The sequence below is a fragment of the Cetorhinus maximus genome, chromosome 16 (assembly GCF_964194155.1).
Source record: "Cetorhinus maximus chromosome 16, sCetMax3.hap1.1, whole genome shotgun sequence".
NCBI classification, from domain to species: Eukaryota; Metazoa; Chordata; class Chondrichthyes; order Lamniformes; family Cetorhinidae; genus Cetorhinus; species Cetorhinus maximus.
The window spans coordinates 76,586,714-76,612,148 of record NC_135894.1 but is presented as its reverse complement, the minus strand read 5'-3'; the positions used below and the strand labels follow the sequence as shown (position 1 = coordinate 76,612,148).

Below are 25,435 nucleotides of genomic sequence, written 5' to 3'. Positions count from 1 at the left end.
AGTACTTGAGGTGTCGTCTAACCAGGACTTTTTATAACTGAAGCATGACTTCTCAACATATCGTAGTTCTCTAGACATACTATTGCATTCCATTAGTCTTTTTAATTGCGTGTCCGTACAGACTTTTTAATGATATATGCACCTGGACTCCTAAGCCTCCAACGTTTCCAGCTTTTCATCAATCAATAACAAAAAAAAGTCTAGTGTTATTCAAGGATTCAATATAAAAACACTGGATAAAGAGGCAAAGCCCCTTGTAATATTCTACCAACAAGCTGGGCTCCTTGGGTATTTGGAGAAAGTTGAAACCACCCCTTAAACGACTGGAATTGAGACAACAAAATGATTTTCTATTCCATTCAGGAAAGTAAAATGTATTCTGGTACAACTTTAATGAATGCAATATCAGTGTGCACAGGTTTTGTATCTTTGCAAAAAGAAAATTAGCTGGTACTATTCAATTTTATTTTATTTACTATACACCAAGCTATGTACAACTGAAGCTATTCTCCCACACCAATATCCAGAAAAATTAAAATTGTGATTCCAAATTATACATTGTAATTATAGAATTAAAATTTCTATAAATAAACTCACCATTTACACAAATACTAGAACTTTCAACATATTAATGTTGAATTGTTGCACACAAGATTAATTCCCAGCTTGAAACCAGCTGCATCTAAATGCCAATGTACACACAGCAGTCTTGACTCAATGGAATGAGAGAACTTTAAAAAGGTCTGCATACAGCATCCTTCTTTAATCACTCCTTCATTTCATTAATCAACATTGAAAATGAAAACAATCTAGTACATTAGTCTGCAAATTTTCTTCAAAACATACAAGTTAAAGGATAACTACACAATTTGAATTTAAGGATTGGAGCTCCCCAAAATCATTCTAAATTACATAATAAATTTAACCAAAGGAGGTTTGAAATATAAAAATGGTGCAAGAGGACAGTGTTCCATTCGTAATCAGTACAAATACTATTCTTTGAAATACAGTTCATAGCTACAGCAAACAATTCACACAATAGGCAAAGATAGTAGCATCTTCAAGCATAGATGACTTCACCAAAAGCTCAAATGATATGTATACTAAATTATGAAAACGACAAAAATATTTACAAGCTCAAGAAAATGTGCACCCATGGGTTCAATATCATGCAACCTTTAGTTTTGAAAAATGGATTTTGCGTCTACATATCTAAGGTTTATCTTCCATTCATTGTCACTGAACAACAAGACAGAAACCCCAAATAGTAGAACAGGATAAAGGAAAATGAAGGTACACATTTCTTCTCTTCCCATTGCTCCACATTCAATAGAAACATTCATTAAGTAGTATGCAGGCTTCCATGATGGCCCACTGGATGTTGAGTCTCACAGATTACGTTCACTCTAAGGTTTGTTCTCCAGTTTGTACTGAGTTCAGCTGAAGCAGTAATGAGTACAACAATTGGCTTCAGCGTCCTTGAAAATTACATTTGAAAGATATATGTTCAATTTCAATTTTTTAAACTTATGACTGAACTACCTAATACAAAATGTAGTTTAATGTTCAAATGCTCTCAAGGTGACTAATAGACTAGTAAAGTTTCAATAGTCAGATATAGAAAATGTCAAAAATATGAAATTATTAAAGTAAATTGTTTTAACAGTAGTTAAGACAATGTAATCAAGATTTAAGTTTGGTTCTAAACAAAGTAGCACATCATACAATCCCAAAATGCACATGTGCTCTAAGGCACTAATTTCTGAAATACAGGCAGTGTACAGTACTTAGTACAAAACTGACATACAAGAAAATCTCTGATTACATACAAAAGCAGTAGATAATTGAAAATATTTTAATGTTCACACCACTAAATATACAAAAGATCATACTCATTTTCCCTCTCTTTTTGTAAGAGAGCAAAACCAAAAATGGAAAGAAAAATATGAAAGTGCACGCTATCCAACTATGAAGCAACTTGGGATGTTTGTTATGATGTAAATAGTTATATATGTAGCAAGCTGTTTATAAACGAAAGTTTTTAACTAAACCTAGTCCTACTTGATCTCAAAAATTGCCTTAATCTTTAACTATTTCCATAAGTACTAGAGGATGCAATTACATTACCTCTAGCATAATCTATTAACCTGACCCCCTTCAACTTTAATTAAAATTCAAAATGGAAAACTTTCAGAAATTCTCTAGAAATTTTTTTTCACGTTCACTTCAATCAAGGCTAAGTCAAAACTTCATAACCAGAATGGAAGATCTTAAACTCAAAACTGTGCACAAAATTTTACACTATGTTGTTGGAGATCACAACATTATTGGCATTTGATTGGAATAGCTAAGCATCTATCCTCTTCATAAACATAAACCCATTAACAAGCAAGCACTACTATTGTAATTTTACTTGAGATGTAAATCGTATCTAATGATCATTGGATTTTTGTCAAATACATTCTTATGGGAAAGGGATAGTGGTGGTGGGAAGGTGTTGCAATAGTTAAAGATGCAGTTTACCAAAATTACAGATCTTAGAAGTAATTAACGTTTAAAAATACTTACCAAAACAGTAATATAATGTTGAATGCATCTGTATTAAATTTTCCTCCAATGAGATAATGCAGTAATACATTTCTGATCCCTTCGCTTAAAAATATTTAGGAGACTGCCTGTAGTACTATGCAGCAAAAGCAATTATAAATCCCAAGAAACCCTGTACATTATTCTGTCAGCTTCAACTTTGCATTATAGATGTACATCATACTGACACAAAAGGCATATCTGTAACCTTCACAAAAAACATCTAATAGGTCATAAAAATGCATTATGAAAGTTATTTAGTAGATTTTATGATCTTCTAGATATCCGTAAATTGGACTGCAGCTAAAGACCGGGAATGTATCTGCTTGAATTCCCCAAAATGAAGGCACTATTATTGGTATTTTACTTGGGATTTAAATTGTTTTTCATGATCATTGGGCATTTGTTTTGGAAATTAAATAAGACAACCTTTAGTTGTTGCCAGGCTCAATAGTAACATCTTAAGACATTCATTATTTCTTAGCCATTTTTGTAAAAGCCATGAATTTCAACAACAAAAACATTTGTGTTAACCACATAATTAAGGCAATGAGGTTACAACTTCAAAAATCGCTCTTTGGCCAGTATTTAGGAAATAATGTTTTAGCACAATTATCAACATTAAAAAATCTGCAGTGTTTTCAATTTCTCCATTTGAGGCTTCACTAATTAAGTCAACACACCCTGGATGCATTTGCAAAAGTACAAGTTGTAGCAGCATTTCTGAAAGATTTATAATCCATGTTTGACTAGTTTGAAATTACCTGTGTTCTTCTTATTTAAATTGACTGAGCAGTATCTAAATAATCATTAGCAATTAAGGTATGAATTTGTCTTGGTTATCCTTGCTTAAAATATGTTATGTGACTTTTTAGGATAATGATCACCCTTTTAATGGAGAAATTAGAAATTATCAACAAATTATAAGTGTACCAATATTTGCAAATTTTCCAATTGTGAATTATGAAGTTATGCTTCAAGAGAGGCAGAATTAATGGCAGCATGCATTACAAAGGCATGCATTAAGACACTTAGAGAAACTTGTGATCTTGTGTAAACAGATACAAAAAACATAAAGCAGATGCCCCACTCTTCTCAATGCTCCATCTTCAGGGTACATAGTTTTCATGCCAAACATGTTGTAAAGCACTTTATCACTGCATCTCTGTAAAATAGAGAGATTCAAATGTCACTTCATGTATTTCATCATTTAGAAAAACAATATTTGGTATTTTTGAATACTGAGGTAGTTTGGGATGCATTTCAATCATTTGAAGCATGATTTCTGTTATGTAATAATTTAAAACTTAACAAGATACAACTTATACCAGGACTAAAGAATATATCCCAGTAGAATTTATTTTTACTTTTAACAAATGTTGTCTGGTCAAAACTTGAGAATATTATAAATTTCCATAGGAAATACTAACATATTTAGCAAAACAGTTTTATACAACCAACAGCATCTCTTTTGATAATAGCAACTGTCTGAAGCGTTAGGGATAGTTATGGGGCTATAAATAGCAGGAAAGCTACATGCACAATTAACCTGAAAGTGCAACAGCAGGCGATAACCACAGTCTGTCCTGTGATTGAGGGAGAATGGATGGACAAGTAGAACCCCAACAAGAGGGCAGCAGCAACAAAAGATACCAGTTGTATCAGGGCATTGATGTACATGTAATAAAATGTAGGTATTAAACATTGTATTAATATATACATTTGATTAATAGCATCTGGGATGTACAGAACTTTCGTATAAACTATGCTGCAGCCTTTGTTTTATAGTAGTAGTTGTTACACAGGAAAAGGTGGCAACCAAATTGCCCACTGCAAGATACCATGAACAGCAACTAAATGAAGGACCAGTTAATCTATGTTGGCTGTACTGGCTGAGGAATAAATATTGGCCAGGGTGTGAGGAGAGGCAGACAGTTCTTCTGCAAAAGGTGTCATGGGATCTTTAATAATCACCTGAATGAGCACGAAGTCTCAACTGAAACATGGCATCTTTGACAACGCAGCACTCCTTCAGCATTGCACTAAAGTTTCCATTTAAAATATGTGCTCTAGTCCTGGCCTGGGGTGAAATCCACAATTTTCTGATTCAGGGACAGCAGATGTACCAACTGAGCCAAGCTGACAAAGACTATTTCATATGCATAACTTATGAGACAGGTTGCAGACATGAGTTGAATGCTCAAACTCACTTCCACGAAAGCAAAAGTGTAAAAGCACTGTAACCTGAATTAAGGAGTTTAACTTCCCTATTCAAAATTGCAGCAGATTTTCTCTTAAATACAATGCAATGTATATTCAGGAATGAGTTTTACAATATTACAGTATATTAAATATAAATGCAATTTATCAGATGGACTGTTTCAGCATATTTTCAAACTTTATAAAGGTTAGATTGATGACAAAAGCAAAATACTCCAGATGCTGAAAATCTGAAATAAAAACAGAGAATGCTAGAAATACGCAGCAGTTCAGGCAGCCTCTGTGGAAAGAGAAACAGAGTTAATGTTTCCGGTCAATGATCTTTCATAATAACTTATTGTGAAAGACTTATAATTAACTGGTCAGATATGGATTGTATATGTGCTTTTCTTTAAAATAACTGAGCAGTGTCTGAATCGCCATATAGCGATCAAAGCGTGAATTGGTTCAGATGAATAATCAACCAGAAACATTAACTCAGATCAATGACACTTGGTTAGATGCTTTTTGCCTTGGAGGTAAAATATAGTGCCCAAACATAATCGGAATTGGGAAGGAAACAGGCTACTAATTTTTTCTTAAATTCTTAAGTTCTTACAGAACCTGTTTATCATCTTTCAATTTTCAGTTCTGTTGAAGGGTGCACCCAAAACATTACCAAGGTTTTTCTTTAAAACTGATGGACTTGTGCATTTCTTGCATTTTCAGTCTCTTTTTCAGGTGCACAGCAATTGCAGTTCATTTGCATTGCACAACTCACCTTGCAAATGGAATGTATGAAATACTGTACCTGTTACAAAAAGGAGGAAACAAGAGTCACTAGAGTATGGGTAGCGCACTGAACTATTTATTCTTTGTAGCTTCTTCAAAACAATCCCACTTCAGCCAACAGTAAAGGGCAGGCCCAGCCATAGACTTCTCCATATCCATTAACACACCTTATGCACTGACAAGCTGCTAGATTATACTCCTTTTTAACATCAAGATTGTGATTGTCTGTAATGACCATATTGAAATGATTGTAATATTCATTGATTGTATTGAAGCACCTCGTGATCCATGTGTAAAAGTTGAATCTGATTGCACTTTTGTGATGGCAATTTGGAAAGTTTTGTAATGTTCTTCCAGATATTTTATGAATAAAGTATATTTTTCAAAAAAAAAATCAAGATTGCAACTAGCTTCTCTTTGTATTCTCCTCTACTCAAGCTGGAATATTTTTCTATTTATGTTCCTCAGAAGGAAAAAAATTCTAAATAATTAATTAAACTAAATATTAATCCTAAATAATTAAAAAGGACAAGACTGCAGGGCACGAATACAGTATTACGAATAACTTGCAAACAAATAAAACACGAAAAAGCTAATTGAACATGTTTAGGTCCAAACTTTGAAAAATAGTTAATCATTCTGGCCAAAAATTCTACATATAAAATAACATAATTAGATACCTGTGACAGGTAACTCTCACTCTACAGAGATTTTCAGTAGAAAAAGCAATTAGCAAATGTGCAAGGGATTGACATGATTGTAGATACATCAACAAAAAGAACACAAGTTAATAAACAAACTGAGTTGGACCCATGGTTCAAGCTGGCATTGTCACCAGAAAAATTGAAGAACATCTTGTTATTGGTATGAGGCAATGACAGAACAAACATTGTGTAATCCTGAGGTTACGTTAATAAATTTGTACAGAAAGTAACAATAGAAACAGCAAACAAAATATCTTATTCTTATATTGGAATGTATACACTACAAAATCCAATGCATTATTTTTATGATTAAAACTTGCAAACATTCATTATTTAAAAGGTACCCTACAATTTAATGTTTTGTTTAACCCTTCTGACAGAATCCTGGAAGCTCAAGATTGATGCTTTCACGCTCAGCCAGGAAAAATCAGGTTCAGCTGAGGTGCGTCCTAAAGGTTGTTGACTTAGTTCACTAACAACACACCCATTGAAAGGTTCCCCTGTTTGCATTGCCTCCCCCAAACTGTTTGGTGATAACTTATTAAATTCACAAGTTTTACAACTAAATGATTATCCCACATGCCCAATCTAATGATAATGGGACTGGGTGATTATGCCATTTTCTTGTATACTGAAACGAGCTTTGAATCCAGCCCTCTGCAAAGGTTCTTAAGTAAAAAGAATTTCAGGCAGTGTCAAACCCACATTTAGTGAGCAAAAGAACAGAGCATAGAGTATCCATTAGCCACACCGCAGCCTTCAGATTTTCTTTCCTGATAATGTAATGCATGCCATTTTGATCTAGTTCTCTTCATATTTTACAATGAGTTGAAAATCATGCAGCCGTTTCATTTACAGTCAATGACCATGCAAAGCACCAAACAAGCATACTAGCTATGCCATGCATGTAAATGGGCAAAAAACTCTCACACCTAAAATAAATTTAAATTCAGTAAACACATGTTTGCTTACCAGGCCATAGCAAAGAATTGCAGCACACAAAATAACAAAGCAAGTGCTGCCTTCTTCCACTGTAATAGAAAGTGAAGACAGATTAGGTCATTTAATGAATTAAACCTCCTTCCCCAAATAATTTTTTATATTTAGGAGATAAACAAAACATACCCAAAAAGCAGAGCATAGTGTGCACACAAGACAAACCTGCAAGAAAAGATTTCACACTTTGAGATAGTGACTCTGAATACATCTATTACATTCAGCATTTCTGTATGTATTTGCTGGGTCTTCACAAAGAAAATTATTGTACTGACAAACTCTTTGTTAATCACTGTTCAAATTCAAATGTGTAATTTGTAGAATAAAAGGCAGACTGAATAACATTTTCTCCAAACCATAGCATTTTCAGAACCTTAGAAACTTCAATTCTTGGTAACAGTGCAGTTCTGAATGTTAAGCCTGGACAATCTGTGCCTTCATCTCTGGCCTCAAATAATTTATTTCACCAAAAATTGGGTATGAAAATGTAGATAAGAAATTTGGTAGCAAGGTAATAGATTGATATCTTTATTCATATAAATAATGAGAAGTTTAAAAAAAGAGCAGAAAATTTACATAATTATCAGCCATGCCCTTCAAGGGATTTTTGTAAGCAATTTTAAAGTACACAGGATAAAGCTGAGAGTTTACATACCAGCAAGAAGGTAACAACCTTCAAAGAGGTTCATAATCTTAAGTATATTTCAGAGGGAAAGGTCCATACAAAAAGGTCACCAATGAAGATCTACTGAAGTACAGTACACTGCTGTTAGTGCCATATGGAAATATTCTGATTTACACTATGTAGCTCTGGACTACTGTTTATTTGATATAGCCTTGCTGTCTGAGCAAATGCAATGTTTTACGGTATCTAAGAAATATATCTACAGTACACCAGAATTAAAGTTGACCAGACTCGAAGTGAGCTTGAAAACATGAGTGACCTTGCCTGACTTATATGCACAACAGCTTAGCTTCAGGTACCTAGGTGAAGCTATAGAAGCCATTGTATAGCAGGCCAATATTGAGATGTTGACTAATGATAGGGTATTTCATACCTACAGTAGTCCAGAATTGTCACAAATGTCTAAAAATGCGTTGCTACAAAAAGGCAATATAGTTTTGTTATGGATCTAAACAACGGCCTGGATTTTCCTATTAGCAGTGATGGAAAAGCACTCATCTCGTTGTCAAGCACCCATGAGGTTTTGAAGGGGTCAACTGTGCGGATTTCTATCATTGGGCATTTGTTTCAGCATGGCATCATCCTGAGGGATTCGCCGCATCTGTGACGAGGGAAATAGCAACAAGGCCAATCAGACTGAAGAATCTTCACTGAGACATGTAAAGTCCAAACCACGAGGTATAAAGCAGGAAACATTAATTAGATTTAATTACAATAGAGAAAGTGAAATAAAGGTTTGGAAATACAGATGAGACTAAGGGAGGGATGAGAGACAAAGTTTTTTTTAAAAAATACTGCAGCATTAAATTTTTTTTGCGAGAACAATGCTCCACACTTGTGAAATTAGTGTTGCAGGGTCACAGATTGTAAAGCAGTAATTATCACTTATGATTCCATTAGAAATGCACTTACTCCTAAAGGCACCAGCCCTAACTTTTTCCAACTGTTTTTAGTACAAAACTAGTAGGAAAGTACCCTAAGTTAACACCATTAAAGTGATTTCACTGCAAAGTCAATTGGTGACTACAAGGTATGTATGACAGCGATTTCTACATTTAATGTAAATGTGCGAACACCAGATGTTGCTGTCAGATTTACCCTGTAATAATGGCAAGCACAGATAGCCTAACCATTATTACTACACCAAACTTGAGTTCTTTGTTATAGTAAACATTTTTATGCCATGTTTGAGGTTCTAGGCCAGCATGCAAAAAATGTTTCAAAACACTTACATAAGATAAATCATGGGTCCCATTACCTTCCCTATAGCATCTTTAGGGATGCATGGATGATTTATTTAAGTGTGCAACCCCTTTAAATTTTTTTGTGCGCCTATTGCTTGCAGTAATTTAAAGGAGCCAACTTGTGCATGGCCAATACAGAGACTTTGGACTGCTGCTCGGTCTATGGGACCATTGCGTTCCAACTAAGTTATCACTCTACATACTTACAAGTTTGCACCTTTACTGGTTAAATTAGTTCAGACAACAACTTATTCAAATTTAATGTGCAAATTTAAAATGTTTCCTCTTTAATCAAAAGCTAAATGCAATTGCACTGTAGGCTCAGAGATAACAATTGTACAGATTGATTATTCTTTTCACACGTTTTGAAAATAATTCTCCACCCTTTCTCAGAAAATGAAGTGCTCTTGGAGATACTTAGCTTTAGTCGACCTAAATTATTTCATCCATATTCAATTATTCGGAATAAATTGATTTTAGCTTCAATTCCTTCACATGCTCTATAATATTACATAAGTGAACAGTAGAGAAATAAAAAGCAATTGCTTCAGATTCAATTCGGTTGTTGAGTATTAATTTAAAAGACAAACTGAGGGGCATTGAGATTTAAGTATGGTAAATTACACAAACATAGCTGCATCCTCCTTACCCTTTAAAATTGGTAATTGTAAAATATAGTCATTTTTCAAACATTCCCTGGTCTATTTCCTACCAAATTATCATTAGAAAATAAAACACATGATCCAATTAAAATGCAAGCATAGTTTTTAAAAGAAGTACTCAGTTGTTTGGTATATTCCACGATGAATTACTCTCGTAATGTGTGCCCTTTTATTTTAAAGTGATAAATGCAACTGTGATAAATATTTTCAAGGCATTTTTTTGGAGGTCTAGAACAATTAAAATTATGCAATGCTGTTAAAAAATAGACATTTTTCAGAAAATAAATACCCAGATGAAAATGTATGGTTCATGGGTCAGACCAGCAGTTGAACTGGTAGGTGTCGGAGTAATTGGTACTGTCAAAGACTGAGGGAGGTGGTGCCATAGTGGTATAGTTACTAGACTGGTGCCCCAGATCCCCAGGGTAATGGTCTGGGGACCTGGGTTTGAATCCCACCACGGCAGATGGTGAATTGAATTCAATAAAGAATCTGAAATTAAAAGTCTAATGAAGACCATGAAACCGCTGTCAATTGTTATAAAAACCAATTTTGTTCATGAATGTCCTTTAGGGAAGGAAATCTGCTGTCATGTGACTCCAGACCCACAGCAATGTGGTTGACTCTTAAATGCCCTCTGAAATGGCCTAGCAAGCCACTCAGTTTTCAAGCGCAATTAGGGATGGGCGTACAACCCTAAACCATGCAAATAAGAATCCCTTGATCAGCCTAATTTTTGAAAGCATTTATCATTGTGTTTATCCCTGTTGAAACGTGTTTTGAACCAGAAGCAAAAAAAAAATCGTATTAACTTTTCGGGTCAAAATGACCTTTCATCAGAGCTTACGAAATGCAGTATTTCGCTTTTGTAAAAAAATTGTACAAGTTGAAGCTGTTCTGTAATGTCATGTGAAAATATGATGCTACCCACTTTAGACCTTCAACAGCAACTTGTACTTATATAACATCTTTAATGTAATAAAATGTCCCAAGGCACTTCACAGGGGTGTTATAAAGCAAAATATAAAATACAGCTACATAAAGGAGCTAGTAGATCAGATGACTGAATATTTGGTCTTAAGGAGTGTCCTAAAGGAGGAAAGTGAGATAGAGAGGCGGAGAAGTTTAGCAAGGGACTTAAAGAGTTTAGGAACTCAACAGTCGAAGACATGGCCACCAATGGTGAAGTTATTAAACTTGGGGATCTCAAGAGGTCAGAATTAGAGGAGTGCAAATATTTGAGGCATGTAGAGCTAGAGAAGATTACAGAGATTGAGTGGGGGGAGGCGCAGGGGAGCCAAGATATGGAGGGATTTAAAATCAGCTATGAGAATTTTAAAATCAAGTCATGATTTAGCTGAGAGCTAGTGTAAGGCATCAAGCATAAGGTGAATGGAATTTGTGTGAATTAGGACATGGGCAGAAGAGTTTTGGGTGATCTATGGTTTATGAAGGATAGAATGTGGCAAGCTGGCTAGGACGGCGCTAAAAAGCCAATTCTCAGATAACAAAGGCATGGATAAGTGTTTCAGCAGCTGAAGAGCTGAGGCAGGGTGGAGGTGGATGACGTTATATAGAGGGAAATAGGCGGCCTTAGTGACAGTGAAATACGTGACTGCAAGTTCATCTCGGGGGCAAGTATCACACCAAGGTTGTAAGCAGCCTGGTTCAACTCTAGACATTTGGCAGGGGAAAGGATGGAATTGGTGGCGTGAGAGCACAGTTTGTGGGAAGGTCCAAAGACAACCACTTCAGTCTTCCCAATATTTAATTGGAGGAAATTTCTGCACACCCAGTACTTGATGTTGGACAATCAGTCTGACAATTTCGGACAGTGGAGGGGTCAAGAGAGGTAGTAGTGAGGTAACTTATGTCAGCGTATATGTGGAAACGTATGCTGCGCTCCTCTTAGTAGGATGAAGAGCACTTTTCAGATAAAAAGCCTCATTTCATTATTTTGATTCGAACTCTCTTTTTAGCTGAGATTAAAAAAATTTAAAATAAGAAGTCAGATTTGGTGTAAACCAAAACTAGATTAAGTACATTAGTACATCAAGGACATTGTGGTTTTGGGTACAAAAGAGAGATTTCACAATAGCTCAAGCAGAGAGATAATGAAAATAGTACTTAAACACTTACAAGCATCACAATGGTAGCAACCAGTCGAGTTGGTTCAAACATCTTTTTAATTTGTTTCACAGGTCCCATCAGAAACATTGTACTGTGGTGAAAATCAAAACGGTAACACGCGTCAAAAGATTGTGAATTAAAATAAGAATAAGGTAATTTGTGAGTGACAAAGCTCTGCAGGGCAACCTTAATCTCTGCAACGAAGTGCAAAAGGAATTTTAAGAACCGGTCCTGTTCCCCTATAAATATTTTAAAGACTATTTCAATGTTCCTATTGCATTTTCAGTTTGAGCATCTTAATTTAGTTTCCAAAACATTAGTATGTCCATCTAGCATATAAAGACAAATATAACATATTCAAAGTGAAGCTTTATGAAAGCATTAGATTTATGACTAGTTTGTGAGAAATGAACATCCTCTTTAACATTTTAAATTAGTATCGCACAATACAGAAGAGCTTACAAATGCCGAAGTAGCTTTAATTTGCACAGGAAACTACTGTCACAAAACTATCATATTTTTCACATTATTATTGTAGGCTTATGGGTGTGAATGTGGATGGTTCTGTCTGTGTGACTGATTTAATTGAATTCGAGTCAGATAGACTGCAAGGTTGGAATTATCAAAAGAAATGTAAAATAGCTTTTTGAATTGGAGATGGATAAGCTAGGATGAAGGCTCCACAGATAGGGTGTGAAGGAAATTTGCATTTTTACATAAGTGAAGGAGTTGCTTGATTTTCAAAGGGATGGTAGGATGTTTACAACTAGCAAGATAAATAGGGCAAGGTTTTACGTTTATTTTTCCCAAAAGGAAAAGGGCCATAATGCTGACATGAAAGATTTTTATATTATGGGAAGAGTAAATTTCCAAAGACATGTAGGACAATGGGATTTTAGAGAGAAATGTTAAACACAGCAGTTTAAAATCCCAGAGAGAAACTTTAAACAACTGTCATAACCTATATTTTCAATTGGTATGTTTTGAGTTGCAGCTCTAAATTCAAGAATAAGACCACCAGTTCTTGAGAGGTTTTTATATCAAACTAAATGAAACATTTATTAAGTTACAACAAATTAAACACATACACATGGCTACAAATTATTACTATCATAACTTATAACAAATTCCCAAATTATTGTCCACTAAGGCAACAATAACCACTAGACTTAACCAGGCACCAGGCAAAGCATTTTCACCTTATGAATTCAAAATGAGGTTCCTCTCAACTTGGTTCCTCTGCAGACAGTTGTAGGCCTACAGGCTTAGATCTTACATGCCTCTGACCTGCACACACAAACTCCTCTCGGGTTATATCTAGCCATCCCTTTTGAATGCAAATTCTCATTGTATCACCAGGCCCTCTGAACTCCACCCCTTCTAACAATAAAACCCCTTTCATAGTAACAATTTTATTAGTAATATAAACATTACTTCATGTCTCCTAGCTAGGTGCAAGATTTCACCCGCACTCTTGAATGCTCTATTTAACAAAATGCAAATATCCCCTCTACCTACTGTTTAGATCTCAAAACTACTATACATCAAAGCACCCAGACTAGCTGGCTTTAATCCAATTAACACACACACACAGACTAAACCTCTATTTTAAAAAAAAAATTCCAATGACATTATATACATTAATATCTCTTCTTGACAGAAACATATATAAAGAAGGATGGAAGGCTATGTTGGGGTGATTTTGTAAAGTCTTGAAAGGTACACAGGCTTGGAATAAGCCCTCGATACTCTGAAGAAGTGCTGCTCCAGTAACTGAAGTTGGGTTAAAAATCTTTGGATTTCCACTGTCAAATGGGTGCTGTGGTAACCTTGCTGGATTGCGTATTTAAATTTAAAATCTATTTTGGACTGTTGCCTTAAAGGGGATATGTAATTGGGAGTCAGGTTGATTAGGAATTTGGGGATTTATTATATCAAGTAACTGCAGTCTTATGAATGTACATGAATTCTTTTCTTTTGTTAATAAATGTCTTAATTTAATTTTAAAATCTCTAAAGGTGTTAGTGGACTCATTACTTCTGAATTCAGTGCGCAAAGCTTCTCATAATGAATACAAATTGCAAAACCATTGTGAAAGCATGGCCAAGTTTCCCTAGCGGATTTAGACAGCCTGGCACATATGACATGTTACATCATAACAAAATTGCGGGATTTTTGAAATTCCTTGATTGGCTTGGAGTTGGTGAATCTTAAGGTTATGCGTATGAGAAGAACATTGAACACAGGAGTTGGTGTGAGGGATTTTAATGCGATAAGACTGCAAACACGGTTTTATCCATTGCTAAGACTTTACTGGGAGTAGATGATGTAATACTGATTGGTTTACAAAAAGTAACTAGCGTTAAGTTAACAGAATCGGCAGATAAGTTGCAGTTCGGTTTAACCGTAGCAGCAAAGAAAGCAGACATAATTGAAGTAATAGCACAGTAGTTGAAATTGGAAGGGATACCTGAAGCCAGCGAGTCAGCTGAATTGGCTAGGATTCAGTTGCAAATGAAAAAAACTGGACTTTGAGGCGAAAGCAAAGGAACAGGAAAAGGAGAGAGCATTTCAAAGGGAAATGGAAATGAGAAAGCTTGATCTTCAGAGGGAGAAATTAGCAATGGAGGAAAGAGAAAAGGAAGGCGAAAGAGAATATCAGGTTAGAAAGCTGGAATTTTAAAAAAAGATCTCAGATGCAAAGGAAGGTTCTGATGTGGAAACAACCACTTGCAAATTTAAAACCCAGCGGAGAGATGTTTAGATTTATGCAGGTACTTCTGAAGTTTGAGGAAAGGGATGTAGGGGCATTCTTTATTTTGTTTGAGAAGATAGCGAAGCAGATGAAATGGCCACAAGAAATCTGGAAATTGCTTTTACAGTCTAGGTTGATAGGTACAGCTGATGAGGTATATGCATCACTGTCAGAATGTGGATTATGAGGCAGTAAAAAAAAGGCTATTTTGATTGCACATGATATGGTTCCTTAGGTGTACAGGCAGAAATCTAGGAATATAAGGAAACTGCCTGGTCAGACTTGTATTGAGTTTGAGAGAGTAAAACAAAGTAATTTTGACTGGTGGATACCGGCATTAAAGGTAGAGACAACATATGCAGCTTTTAGAGAAGTAAGTCGTTTGGAAGAATTTAAAGATTCAATTCCTTTGGCACTGAGAACTCATGTGGAGGAACAAAGGGTTAAAACAGCTAGGCAAGCAGCAGAGATAGCTGATGACTATGAGTTAGTTCACAGGTCTAAACCTTGTATTTGTCACCCTTTTACATCAGAGAATAGAAAGTGGGAAGGTGACAGGAAGATAGTTAGTCAAGGAAGAGAAGGTGTAGTTGGAAATTTTCAGGAAGTTTCTCTTCAGGCTAAAAAGGAAGGTGCTGAGGGTAGAAGTGACTCGAAAACTGAGGTGTTTTCATTGTAATAAGGTTGAGCAAACAAAATCAATGTGTTGAAGGCTGTGGGGAAAACCCATTGCAGTACTTGGAACGCAGAAAAGCTCTGGAAATAAGAGTACTGAGAGTTCTGAGATCCAGGATCAGGAAGCGCCAGTGGTTTGTGTACAGGTGAAGCAGGAAGAGTCAGTGATAGGTAAAGAAGTGGGAATGTGTTCACAATTTATCCAAGGGAGTGCTGAAGGGCAGGTTACAGAAATGTTTAACGATTTTGTAAGTGAAGGGCAAGTCTTTCCACGTGCAGCAGGTAAAGATGTGAAAATTTTAAGGGATACAGGTGCTTGTCAATCCTTAACATTATGGGATAGTGATATTTGTTGTCCAGAGGGAGTATTGCAGGAACGAGTGGTAACAAGTGGGATTCATGGAGATGCTAAACCTACTCCATTGTGGATGGTGAATTTAAAAAGTAAGTTGAAAACAGTGAGGTGATTGCTGGAGTAGTGGAAAAATTGTCCATTGCAGGGGTTCAGTTTATTTTAGGTAATGATATAGCTGGGTCACAGATGTTAGTGATGCCTACTGTGGTCAAGCAGCCTGTGGAGGTGCATTCAACAGAGGTGTTGAAGGAAGAACATCCCGGATTTTTTCCAGATTGTGTAGTAATGAGATCACAAACTCACAGGTTGAAACAGAAAGGAGTTTAAAAGGCAGGGAAAAGGTGCTGATATTCAATTAGCTGGATATGTTTTTGAAAAGATTGTTCAGGAAGAAAAGGTTGAAGACAATGAAGTGGAATGTTTAGTTCAGTTAAATTAGTAGAGTTACAGCAGAAGAATTCACAAATAAAGAAGTTTATCAGATAGCTTATTTGGAAGCAGAGGCAGAATGTATTCCAGAATGTTATTACTTTAAAGGTAATGTGTTAATGAGGAAGTAGAGGCCATCTCATTTTTCAGCAGATGAGAAATGGAAGGTAGTACATCGAATTGTTATACCACCTGGATACAGAAATGAGATATTGAGAGTAGCTCATGGAACTCCAATAGGGGTTCATTTAGAAATTAGGAAAATGTAGGTGAAAATACAAAAATATTTTTATTGGCCTGGAGTGCATAAAGATGTCAAAGCCTGTAGATTGTATCACAGATGTCACGTGACAGGAAAATTTCAAGCAGTGATTAAACCGACACCTTTAATTCTGATTCAAGCATTTGAGGAACCTTTTACCAGGATCCTGATTGATTGCGTAGGGCCCCTCCCTACGACTAAAAGTGGAAATCAGTACTTGCTGACAATTATGGGTGCATCTACAAGGTTACCGGAAGCAATACCTATACGAAATATTACAGCAAAGAGAATTGTGGAAGAGTTGAAATTAAATTTTTTTTTTTTACAAAGATATGGGCTACCAAAAGAAATACAGTCGGATCAGAATTCAAATTTCATGTCACAGCTGTTTAAGGAAGTAATGAGCAGCCTGGGGATAAAGCAGTTTGAGTCATCGGCTTATCATCCTGAAACACAAGGCGCTTTAAAGAAATGGCATCAAACTGGCATCAAGGCTATCCACGGGATTGGAATCGGGTAATTCCGTTCTTGTTATTTGCTATTAGGGATGCTCCTAACGAATCCACAGGATTTAGTCCTTTTGAATTAGCCTATGATCATGAAGTAAGGGGACCACTTATGTTGATTCAGGAGAAGTTAGTGGATCAGAATACAGAAACTACTCTCCTGGATTATGTGACAAACTTCATGGACAGATTGAACAGGGCTTGTGAGTTAGCTAAGGAACATTTAAAGATATCACAGCAGGCGATGAAGGCCAAGGCAGATAAGAGAGCCGCAGCTCATAATCTTGTTGCTGGGGAAAATAGTGTTAGTTTTGTTACTGGTACTGGGTGAACCATTAAAGACAGGGTTTAGTGAACCTTACAGGATTGAAAAGAAACTGGGTGAAGTAAATTATTTAATAAATACTCCAGATAGAAGAAAGAAGCAGAGCGTATGCCATGTAAATATGCTTAAAAGGTACTTTGACAGGGAAGATAACCAAAAAGGGAGTATTAGTGGTGGTAGTTAAAGAGAAAGAGGTAGAAATAAAAGATTCTGAAATTGATTTTCCTCTAATCAAATTGGACAATGAGGGGGTACTTAAAAATTAAAATGTCATATTGAGTTACCTTCCAGACAAGTGTAAAAGTGATTTTGAGAAGCCATTGCAGTCACACAAAGCTATTTGTAGGAATAAGCTGAGGAGGACACATTTAGTTACACATGATGTAGATGTGGGTGATTCAGTTTCATTAAGGCAACATCCTTATACATTGAATCCAGTAAAATTATCTCAAGTGCAGAAAGAAATGGAATTCATGCTTCAAAATGACATCGAGTCTAGTTGCAGTAACTGGAGTTTGCATATTGTGGTAGTACTGAAACCGGGTGGAACACAGTGTGTGTAGATTATCGGAAAGTAAACAGTGACAAAAGCGGATTCGTCTCCTATTCCATGGCTGGAAGATTGCACTGAGACAATCAAAGTTTATCACAAAGATTGGCTTTTTGAGAGGATGTTGGTAAGTACCGTTATCGGAAAGAGCAAAAGAGATAGCAGCTTTTGTGATGCTAGATGGACAATATCAGTTCCAAGTTATGCCACTTGGCATGAAGAATTAACCAGCAGCATTTCAAAGACTGACAAAGTAATTGCAGGGCTGAGCAATTGTGCTGTTTATATTGATGACTTGTACTTTACAGTCAAACGTGGGAGGAGCATCTACAACATCTGAGAGAACTGTTTGATTGACTGCAAGAAGCTAATTTAGTGGTGAACATGAACTTGGTGAATTCACAAAAGCCCAAGTTACATATCTAGGCCATACCATTGGACATGGTCAGGTGGCTTCGAGAGATGTGAAAGTATAAGCCATTGTGAATTTCCCAGTGCCTACAACAAAACAAGAAGTTTTGAGATTTCTGGGCATGAGTGGGTTTTACCAGAAGTTTGTACCAATTTTTAGCAGTGTGGTTGCTTCATTGACGGAACTACTGAAAAAGAACAAAAAGTTTCAATTGCCACAGGAGTGTCAGAAAGCATCTGACAGTTTAAAAACTATATTGACTACAACAGCAGTTTCGACAGTGCCTAATTATGCCAAGCAGTTTAATTTGGCATTGGATGCAGGTGAGGTAGGTACTGGTGCTGTATTGTTACAGGAAGATGAAACTGGAATTGAGAAGCCGATTGGATATTTTTCACAGAAGCTGGATATACATCAGAAAAGATATTCAACCATAAAAAGGAGATTCTGTCTGGTGTTAGGGTTGTAGCATTTTGAGGTTTATGTTGCAAGCAATTCTTCAGAAACAATTGTTTATACAGACCACAATCCTTTAAAATTTCTGGACAAATTTCAAGACCAAAGTGCAAGGCTGTTCAGAGAGAGTTTATTACTTGAACTGTTTAACTTACAGTTTATAAATGGGGCTGGATGAGAAAATCTAATTGCAGATGCATCGTTGAGAGTTTAAAGCTCAAAGGAAATTGGACATTTAAAACCTGGACACTACTGAAATGACCTCTGTTGATACAAAGGATTTGTATATATATTTATGTTAATGCATGCACCTGGTCGTGTAATAGTTTGTGGATATAGTTAAGTATTGTAAGTAATGTAAGATGGGTTGAGAAAATGAAGCCGTCTTTCTTCCATAAGGATGGAGGTATCACGAAACTATCATATTTTTCATATTATTGTAGGCTTATGGGTGTGATGGTTCTGTCTGTGACAAATAGGCTGCAAGGTTGGAATTATCAGAAGAGTAGGTGTAAAACAGTCTTTTGAAATGGAGATGGATAAGCTAGGATGAAGGCCCTACAGATATGGTGCGAAGGAAATTTGCATTTTTAGATAAGTGAAGGAGGGTTTGATTTTGAAAGGGATGGTAGGATGTTTACAATTAACAAGATAATTAGGGCAAGGTCATTATGTTTATTTTTCCCAAAAGGAAAAAGAGCCATAACGGTGACATAAAGATTTATATATTGTGGGAAGAGTAAGTTTCCAAAGGCATGTAGAACAATGGGATTTTATACATTGGGAGAGAAACATATATAAAGAAGGATGGAAGGCTATGTGGGAGTAGCTGTGTAAAGTTTTTAAAAATTTGTTCATGGGGTGTGGGCGTCACTGTCTAGGCCAGCATTTATTGCCCATCCCTAATTGTCCTTATTTACAGCGCATTTAAGAGCCAACCACATTGCTGTGGGTCTGGAGTCACATGTAGGCCAGACCAGGTAAGGATGGCAGATTTCCTTCCCTAAAGGACGTTAGTGAACCAGATGGGTTTTTATGCAATCGGCAATGGTTTCTTGATCATCATCAGACTTTTAATTCCAGATTTCTGAAAGGTATACCATGTGACACAAACTTGGAATAAGCCTTAGCCACTCTGAAGTGCTGCTCCAGTAACTGAAATTGGGTTAAAAGTCTTTGGAATTCCACTGTCGAGTGGGTGCTGTGGTAACCTTGCTGGATTGTCTATTTAAATTTAAAATCTATTTTGGACTGTTGCCTTAAAGGGGGTGTGTAGTTGGGAGTCAAGTTAATGAGGAATTTTGGGATTTGCTATAATATCAAGTAACCGTAATCTTATGTATGTGTTTGAATTCTTTTCTTTTATTAATAAATGTTTTAATTTAATTTTTTAAATCTCTAAAGGTGTTAGTGGACTCATTACTTCCGAATATAGTGCGCAAATCTTCTCGTAACAAATACAAATTGCAAAACCGTTGTGATAGCATGGCCAAGTTTCCCTTGTGGATTTGGTCTGCCCGGGACTTATCACCTGTCACATCATAATACTACTCAGGCAAGTACTTGTTCACAAATCATTTTTATGTAGTGGTTATTAAAAAGTTTACTTTATTAAACTATGCTGTTGGGTCAAGTTAATAAGGCAGCAAGTAGCTGAGCCAGGCAATTCAGGAAGGTTCCAGGTTTAATCCTTGTTGCTTGGTTAGCTGATCTTAGCCATTGTAGGGCTGCAAGATTTTACAATTAATTTTACAATTCAATATCCTTGGGTTAGGCAGGAGCAAAACAGCTAGAGTTCCTGTTTCTAACCTCTAACCATTACCTCCATGCCAGAAGTGCATGTGAAGGTGGAAAAGGTCAAGATCAAGCTCAGCTGTGATGTTCTTTGCAACTGAAGAGCTTGCCAACACACTTTTTTTTATTAACTACACAAATGTAGAAGACGTACCACTGGAATTTCTGTTTTACCAAAGGTCTGTTGGGTGAGAGATACCTGTTGAAAAATCTTAAGCTAACCCTTTTGCAAAGGACTTGTGCTGATCAACACTCCCACAAGTAGCAAGCTTCTAAATTCCTGTTGGTGCTTTTATTTGGCACATCAAGCAATGCAAATTCAGTTCAATCGTTAGGACCAAGAATTTCTTGGTAGAACCTGCTTCGATGGACCCAGTTTAAATCCAGCCCAGAGCAATAGGGTGCAAAAACAGTCTGCACAAATCCAAATCAAGTGAATTTGAATACTCACCCCTCAGTTTCAACTGTTTCACTCAGAAGTGTGGTAGCATCGCCACAATGGGGACTGAGAAAATAAATCTCACTGATAGAGCAGAATAGCTCTCAAACAGCCAGGGTTAAGACACGTGGTTGGGGCATAGTAAAAGGTAACTTTATTCTGTGCCTTGCGAAACGACACTATGTTGTAGCACTCACTTGCATGTGAAAAATAAAGCACTGGCATCCCTTATTTTAAATGCACAATTTAGAGCAACAAAACACTCAAAAGCAAAAAAAATCTCTTCCCAGTGCTTCAATGCACTAACAATTTTGAAATTTGTTCATCATAAACTATCACAATCAAAAGATTGAGAATTGTGTTAATTTAGCGTTTCAAGGTTGAAACTAATGTATTTAAAATAAGCTAAGATGTAAGCTTAAAGTAATTATGATCTACACAGGTAAAATTTGTTTGGAACCACAAGCCTCGAGCAGCCATTTTACAAACCTAACAAATGGTTAAAATGCTGTAAGTCTGTTCTGATTTTACCGCAATTGAATACTGATTCATTATTTACAATTTAATACTTACTTACCTACCAATGGATGATATGTTTCCAATGCTATAAAAGATAGCGAAAAGTATTAACCCTCTTTTTGGAATCCAGAGAAAACAGACACCCTGAGAAAGAATTGCATTTGTAAACATAACATTCATGAACTATCACAAACTATGAACACAGTTTTGTATGTAAATTTAGAACATGATGACAAAACAATTTTAAGTCTATTTTTTTCTAAACTTGAGGTGTGGCAGGGAATGGGGAAACGTGTGCAAGTCTCAATTGGTTTTGACAGCAAAGCTAGGCATTTAAAAGTTTTTGTATCATTTTACTGTTGCAAAAGGTCAGTCACACTCCTTACCCAACAGCACTGTAGAAGCACCTTCACCACACGGACTGCAGCAGTCCAAGATGTCACGTCACATCTTTGCAGTTGCAACTAGGGGTGCGAAATAAATGCCGACCTTGCCAGCAACACCCACATCTCCAATGAACTGTAATAAACCTAATAGCAGTTTATAGCCTAAACTCCACAGTTCTAACAATACACGTTCTTTTAATTTGTGGTGGTTTTCCTTTCCTTCAGAGAACTCAGCGCACTATTAACTTGACAATTATATCTGGTCAACCCCTGAGCAATGCAAATTGGTCATTGTAGGTATAAAATCATATTCTAGTTTGTATGGAGAAAATGCTTGCTTACTGGGGTGATCTTTTATTCCAAGCACGAAAGGAATATTTAACATGGGCTTAGAAACCACAGGTCAGCCCAGACTTCAACAGAAGATGGGGGAAGAATCTAGGTGCTGCAAAGAATCATAACATTTGTTTTGTCAAATTTGAACTACAAAATTTTAGCTCATCCAGGACTTTGTAGATGGGTAGCATAGCAACAAGTCCATAATCAATGTTTTTTTTATTTTTTTCATTGGATGTGGGCATTGCTGGCAAAGGATGGAAGGCTTCAGTGAATTTATACTGTGATATTTCATTTATTTTTCCAAAGTACACAGTATTTCAAATCAGCTTACCAATATGGAGCAAATAATTCCTATTACAAAGCAGGCAAGAAATCCTTTCACTCTGGTTCCCCATCCTAAGGAGGTTCCCTCAATTACCTACAGGGGAAAAAGCACAGCTTGTGAAAATTGAGTAAGGAAGATTTTACAATTTCTGGTCATCCTGGGTACTGTTGTAGCTATCTATTATATACATTCTAGTAAAAAAAAAAGCTATATTATAAGTAGTACAACTCAAGGTTAAATGGCCTACAAGATTGCTTTAATCTCATGACATGCCATCATTGGGTCAAAATCCTGGAATTCCCTCCCTAAAACCACATGGACTGCAGCAGTGCAAGAAGGTAGCTTATCACCATCTGCACAAGGGCAATTAATGATGGGCAATAAATGCTGGCCCAGCCAACATCATGCACTTTCCAAGAATTAATTTTTTTTTAAATGGTCAAAGCCATCTCTAGTGGTTCACTGCCAAGTTTCAAAGCTTTTACATCACTCCAGTGGTAATGAACTACAACCAGCGCTTGCTTAGGCTACTAACTGCACAACTGCTACAAAAACACAAAGATGACCAAGACATGCTGACACCAAGACGCCAGTCTGATATTGCTCCAATCTTGCTTTTAGTCACTTTCTCTAATCCTTCTGCCTCCATTTCTTGGTCCTTGATTATTTACCAACTTTGTGATATGCTTTGGGACATTATGCTAAAAGGACTAGATAACCCCCTTCAATTTCAAAATAGTTTTCCTGTGCCTCTCAAAACTCACTGTTCAGATTTAAACACTCGCAAAGTATTGTCCACTGAGAGACTGTATTTTTTTAACCATGAAGACACTACAAAGGTTGCAAGAGCAGCTTTTATTAAAGAATATGCATAGAATCATAGAACTTATTTATTTAGGCAACCAGAAGCACTTAGAGTTAGTGTTTCCTCACAGACACTGTTTGCTAGTTTTCTTTATCAGGAGAACTAATTTCACTGAATCAATGATTAACCACAGTATTCAATTACATTGTTCCCTATTCCACAGCATGTACGTCAAATGCATTAAATCGATTAGCCACTATTATAAAAAAGTGTCATTAGCAGGTATTTCCTTAATGGTGTGAAAGCCTAAAAATGAGCATCTGTTACTATTCTTTCAGAACAAAGAACAAATAAAAGTACAGCACAGGAACAGGCCCTTAGGCCCTCCAAGCCTGCGCCGATCATATTGCCCGTCAACTAAAACATTTTGCACTTCTGGGGTCCGTATCCCTCTATTCCCATCCTATTCATGTATTTGTCAAGCTGCCTCTTAAACACCACTATCGTACCTGCTTCCACCACCTCCTCTGGCAGCAAATTCCAGACACTCACTACCCTTTGCGTCAAAAACTTGCCCCGCACATCTCCTCTATAGTTTTCTCCTCTCACCTTAAACCTATGTCGCCTAGTAATTGACTCTTCCACCCTGGGAAAAACCTTCTGACTATCTACTCTGTCCATGCCACTCATAATTTTGTAAACTTCTATCAAGTCGCCCCTCAATCTCCGTCGCTCTAGTGAGAACAATCCGAGTTTCTCCAACCTCTCCTCATAGCTAATAACCTTCAGACCAGGCAGCATCCTAGTAAACCTCCTCTGCACCCTGTCCAATGCCTCCATATCCTTCTGGTAATGTGGTGACCAGAATTGCACGCAATATTCCAAGTGTGGCCTAACCAAGGTTCTATACAGCTGAAGCATGACTTCCCAGCTTTTATACTCAATACCCCTGCCAATGAAGGCAAGCATGCCATATGCCTTCCTGACTACCTTATCCACCTGCGTTGCCACTTTCAGTGACCTGTGGACCTGTACACCCAGATCCCTCTGCCCGTCGATGCACTTAAGGGTTCTGCCGTTTACTGTGTAATTCCTGCCTGTATTAGACCTTCCAAAATGCATTACCTCGCATTTGTCCGGATTAAACTCCATCTGCCATTTTTCCACCCAAGTCCCCAACCGATCTATATCCCGTTGTATCCTTTGACAATCCTCTTCACTATCTGCAACTCCTCCAACCTTGGTGTCGTCTGCAAACTTACTAATTAGCCCAGTTACATTTTCCTCCAAATCATTTATGTATACCACAAACAGCAAAGGTCCCAGCACTGATCCCTGCGGAACTCCACTAGTCACAGTTCTCCATTCAGAAAAGCACCCTTCCACCTCTACCCTCTGTCTTCTATGACCAAGCCAATTCTATATCCATCTTGCCAGCTCACCTCTGATCCCATGCGACTTTACCTTCTGTACAAGTCTGCCATGAGGGACCTTGTCAAAGGCCTTACTGAAATCCACTGCCCTTCCATCGTCAATCATCTTTGTCACTTCCTCGAAAAACTCGATCAAGTTAGTGAGACACGACCTCCCCTTCACAAAACCATGCTGCCTCTCACTAATACACCCAGTTGCTTCCAAATGGTAGTAAATCCTGGCACGAAGAACCTTCTCCAATAATTTCCCTACCACTGACGTAAGGCTCACCGGCCTGTAATATGCTGGATTATCCCTGCTACCCTTCTTAAACAATGGAACAACATTGGCCATTCTCCAGTCCTCTGGGACCTCACCCGTAGCCAGTGAGGATACAAAGATTTCTGTCAAGGCCCCAGCAATCTCCTCCCTTGCCTCCCTCAGTACTCTGGGGTAGATCCCATCTGGCCCTGGGGACTTATCCACCTTAATATTCTTCAAGCTGCTTAACACCTCTTTTTTGATCTCAACATGATCCAGGCTATCTACACACTCTTCCCTAGACAAATCGACCGCTAAGTCCTTCTCTTTGGTGAAAACTGATGAGAAGTATTCATTTAGTATCTCTCCCATTTCTTCTGGCTCCACACACAGATTCCCACCTCTGTCCCTGAGTGGGCCTACCCTTTCCC

At 37.0% G+C, this 25,435-nt stretch overlaps 1 protein-coding gene across 2 annotated transcripts in view; it reads right to left on the bottom strand.

The window, feature by feature from the left end:
* Positions 1-451: 451 nt before the first annotated feature.
* LOC144691718 (vesicle transport protein SFT2B-like) overlaps positions 452-25,435 on the bottom strand; it is a 33,682-nt gene continuing 8,698 nt past the window's right edge. Inside the window, exons 2-8 of one of the 2 annotated variants that reach the window (XM_078560100.1) lie at positions 22,532-22,618; positions 21,534-21,619; positions 12,008-12,089; positions 7,407-7,442; positions 7,254-7,312; positions 5,567-5,596; positions 452-3,751 (exon numbers count right to left, since the gene is read on the bottom strand). In XM_078560100.1, coding sequence (XP_078416226.1) covers positions 3,712-3,751; positions 5,567-5,596; positions 7,254-7,312; positions 7,407-7,442; positions 12,008-12,089; positions 21,534-21,619; positions 22,532-22,618 — 420 coding nt within the window. In that variant the 3' untranslated portion in view covers positions 452-3,711. The remainder of the gene's footprint in view (positions 3,752-5,566; positions 5,597-7,253; positions 7,313-7,406; positions 7,443-12,007; positions 12,090-21,533; positions 21,620-22,531; positions 22,619-25,435) is intronic. The other variant, XM_078560101.1, reaches the window with a different exon arrangement.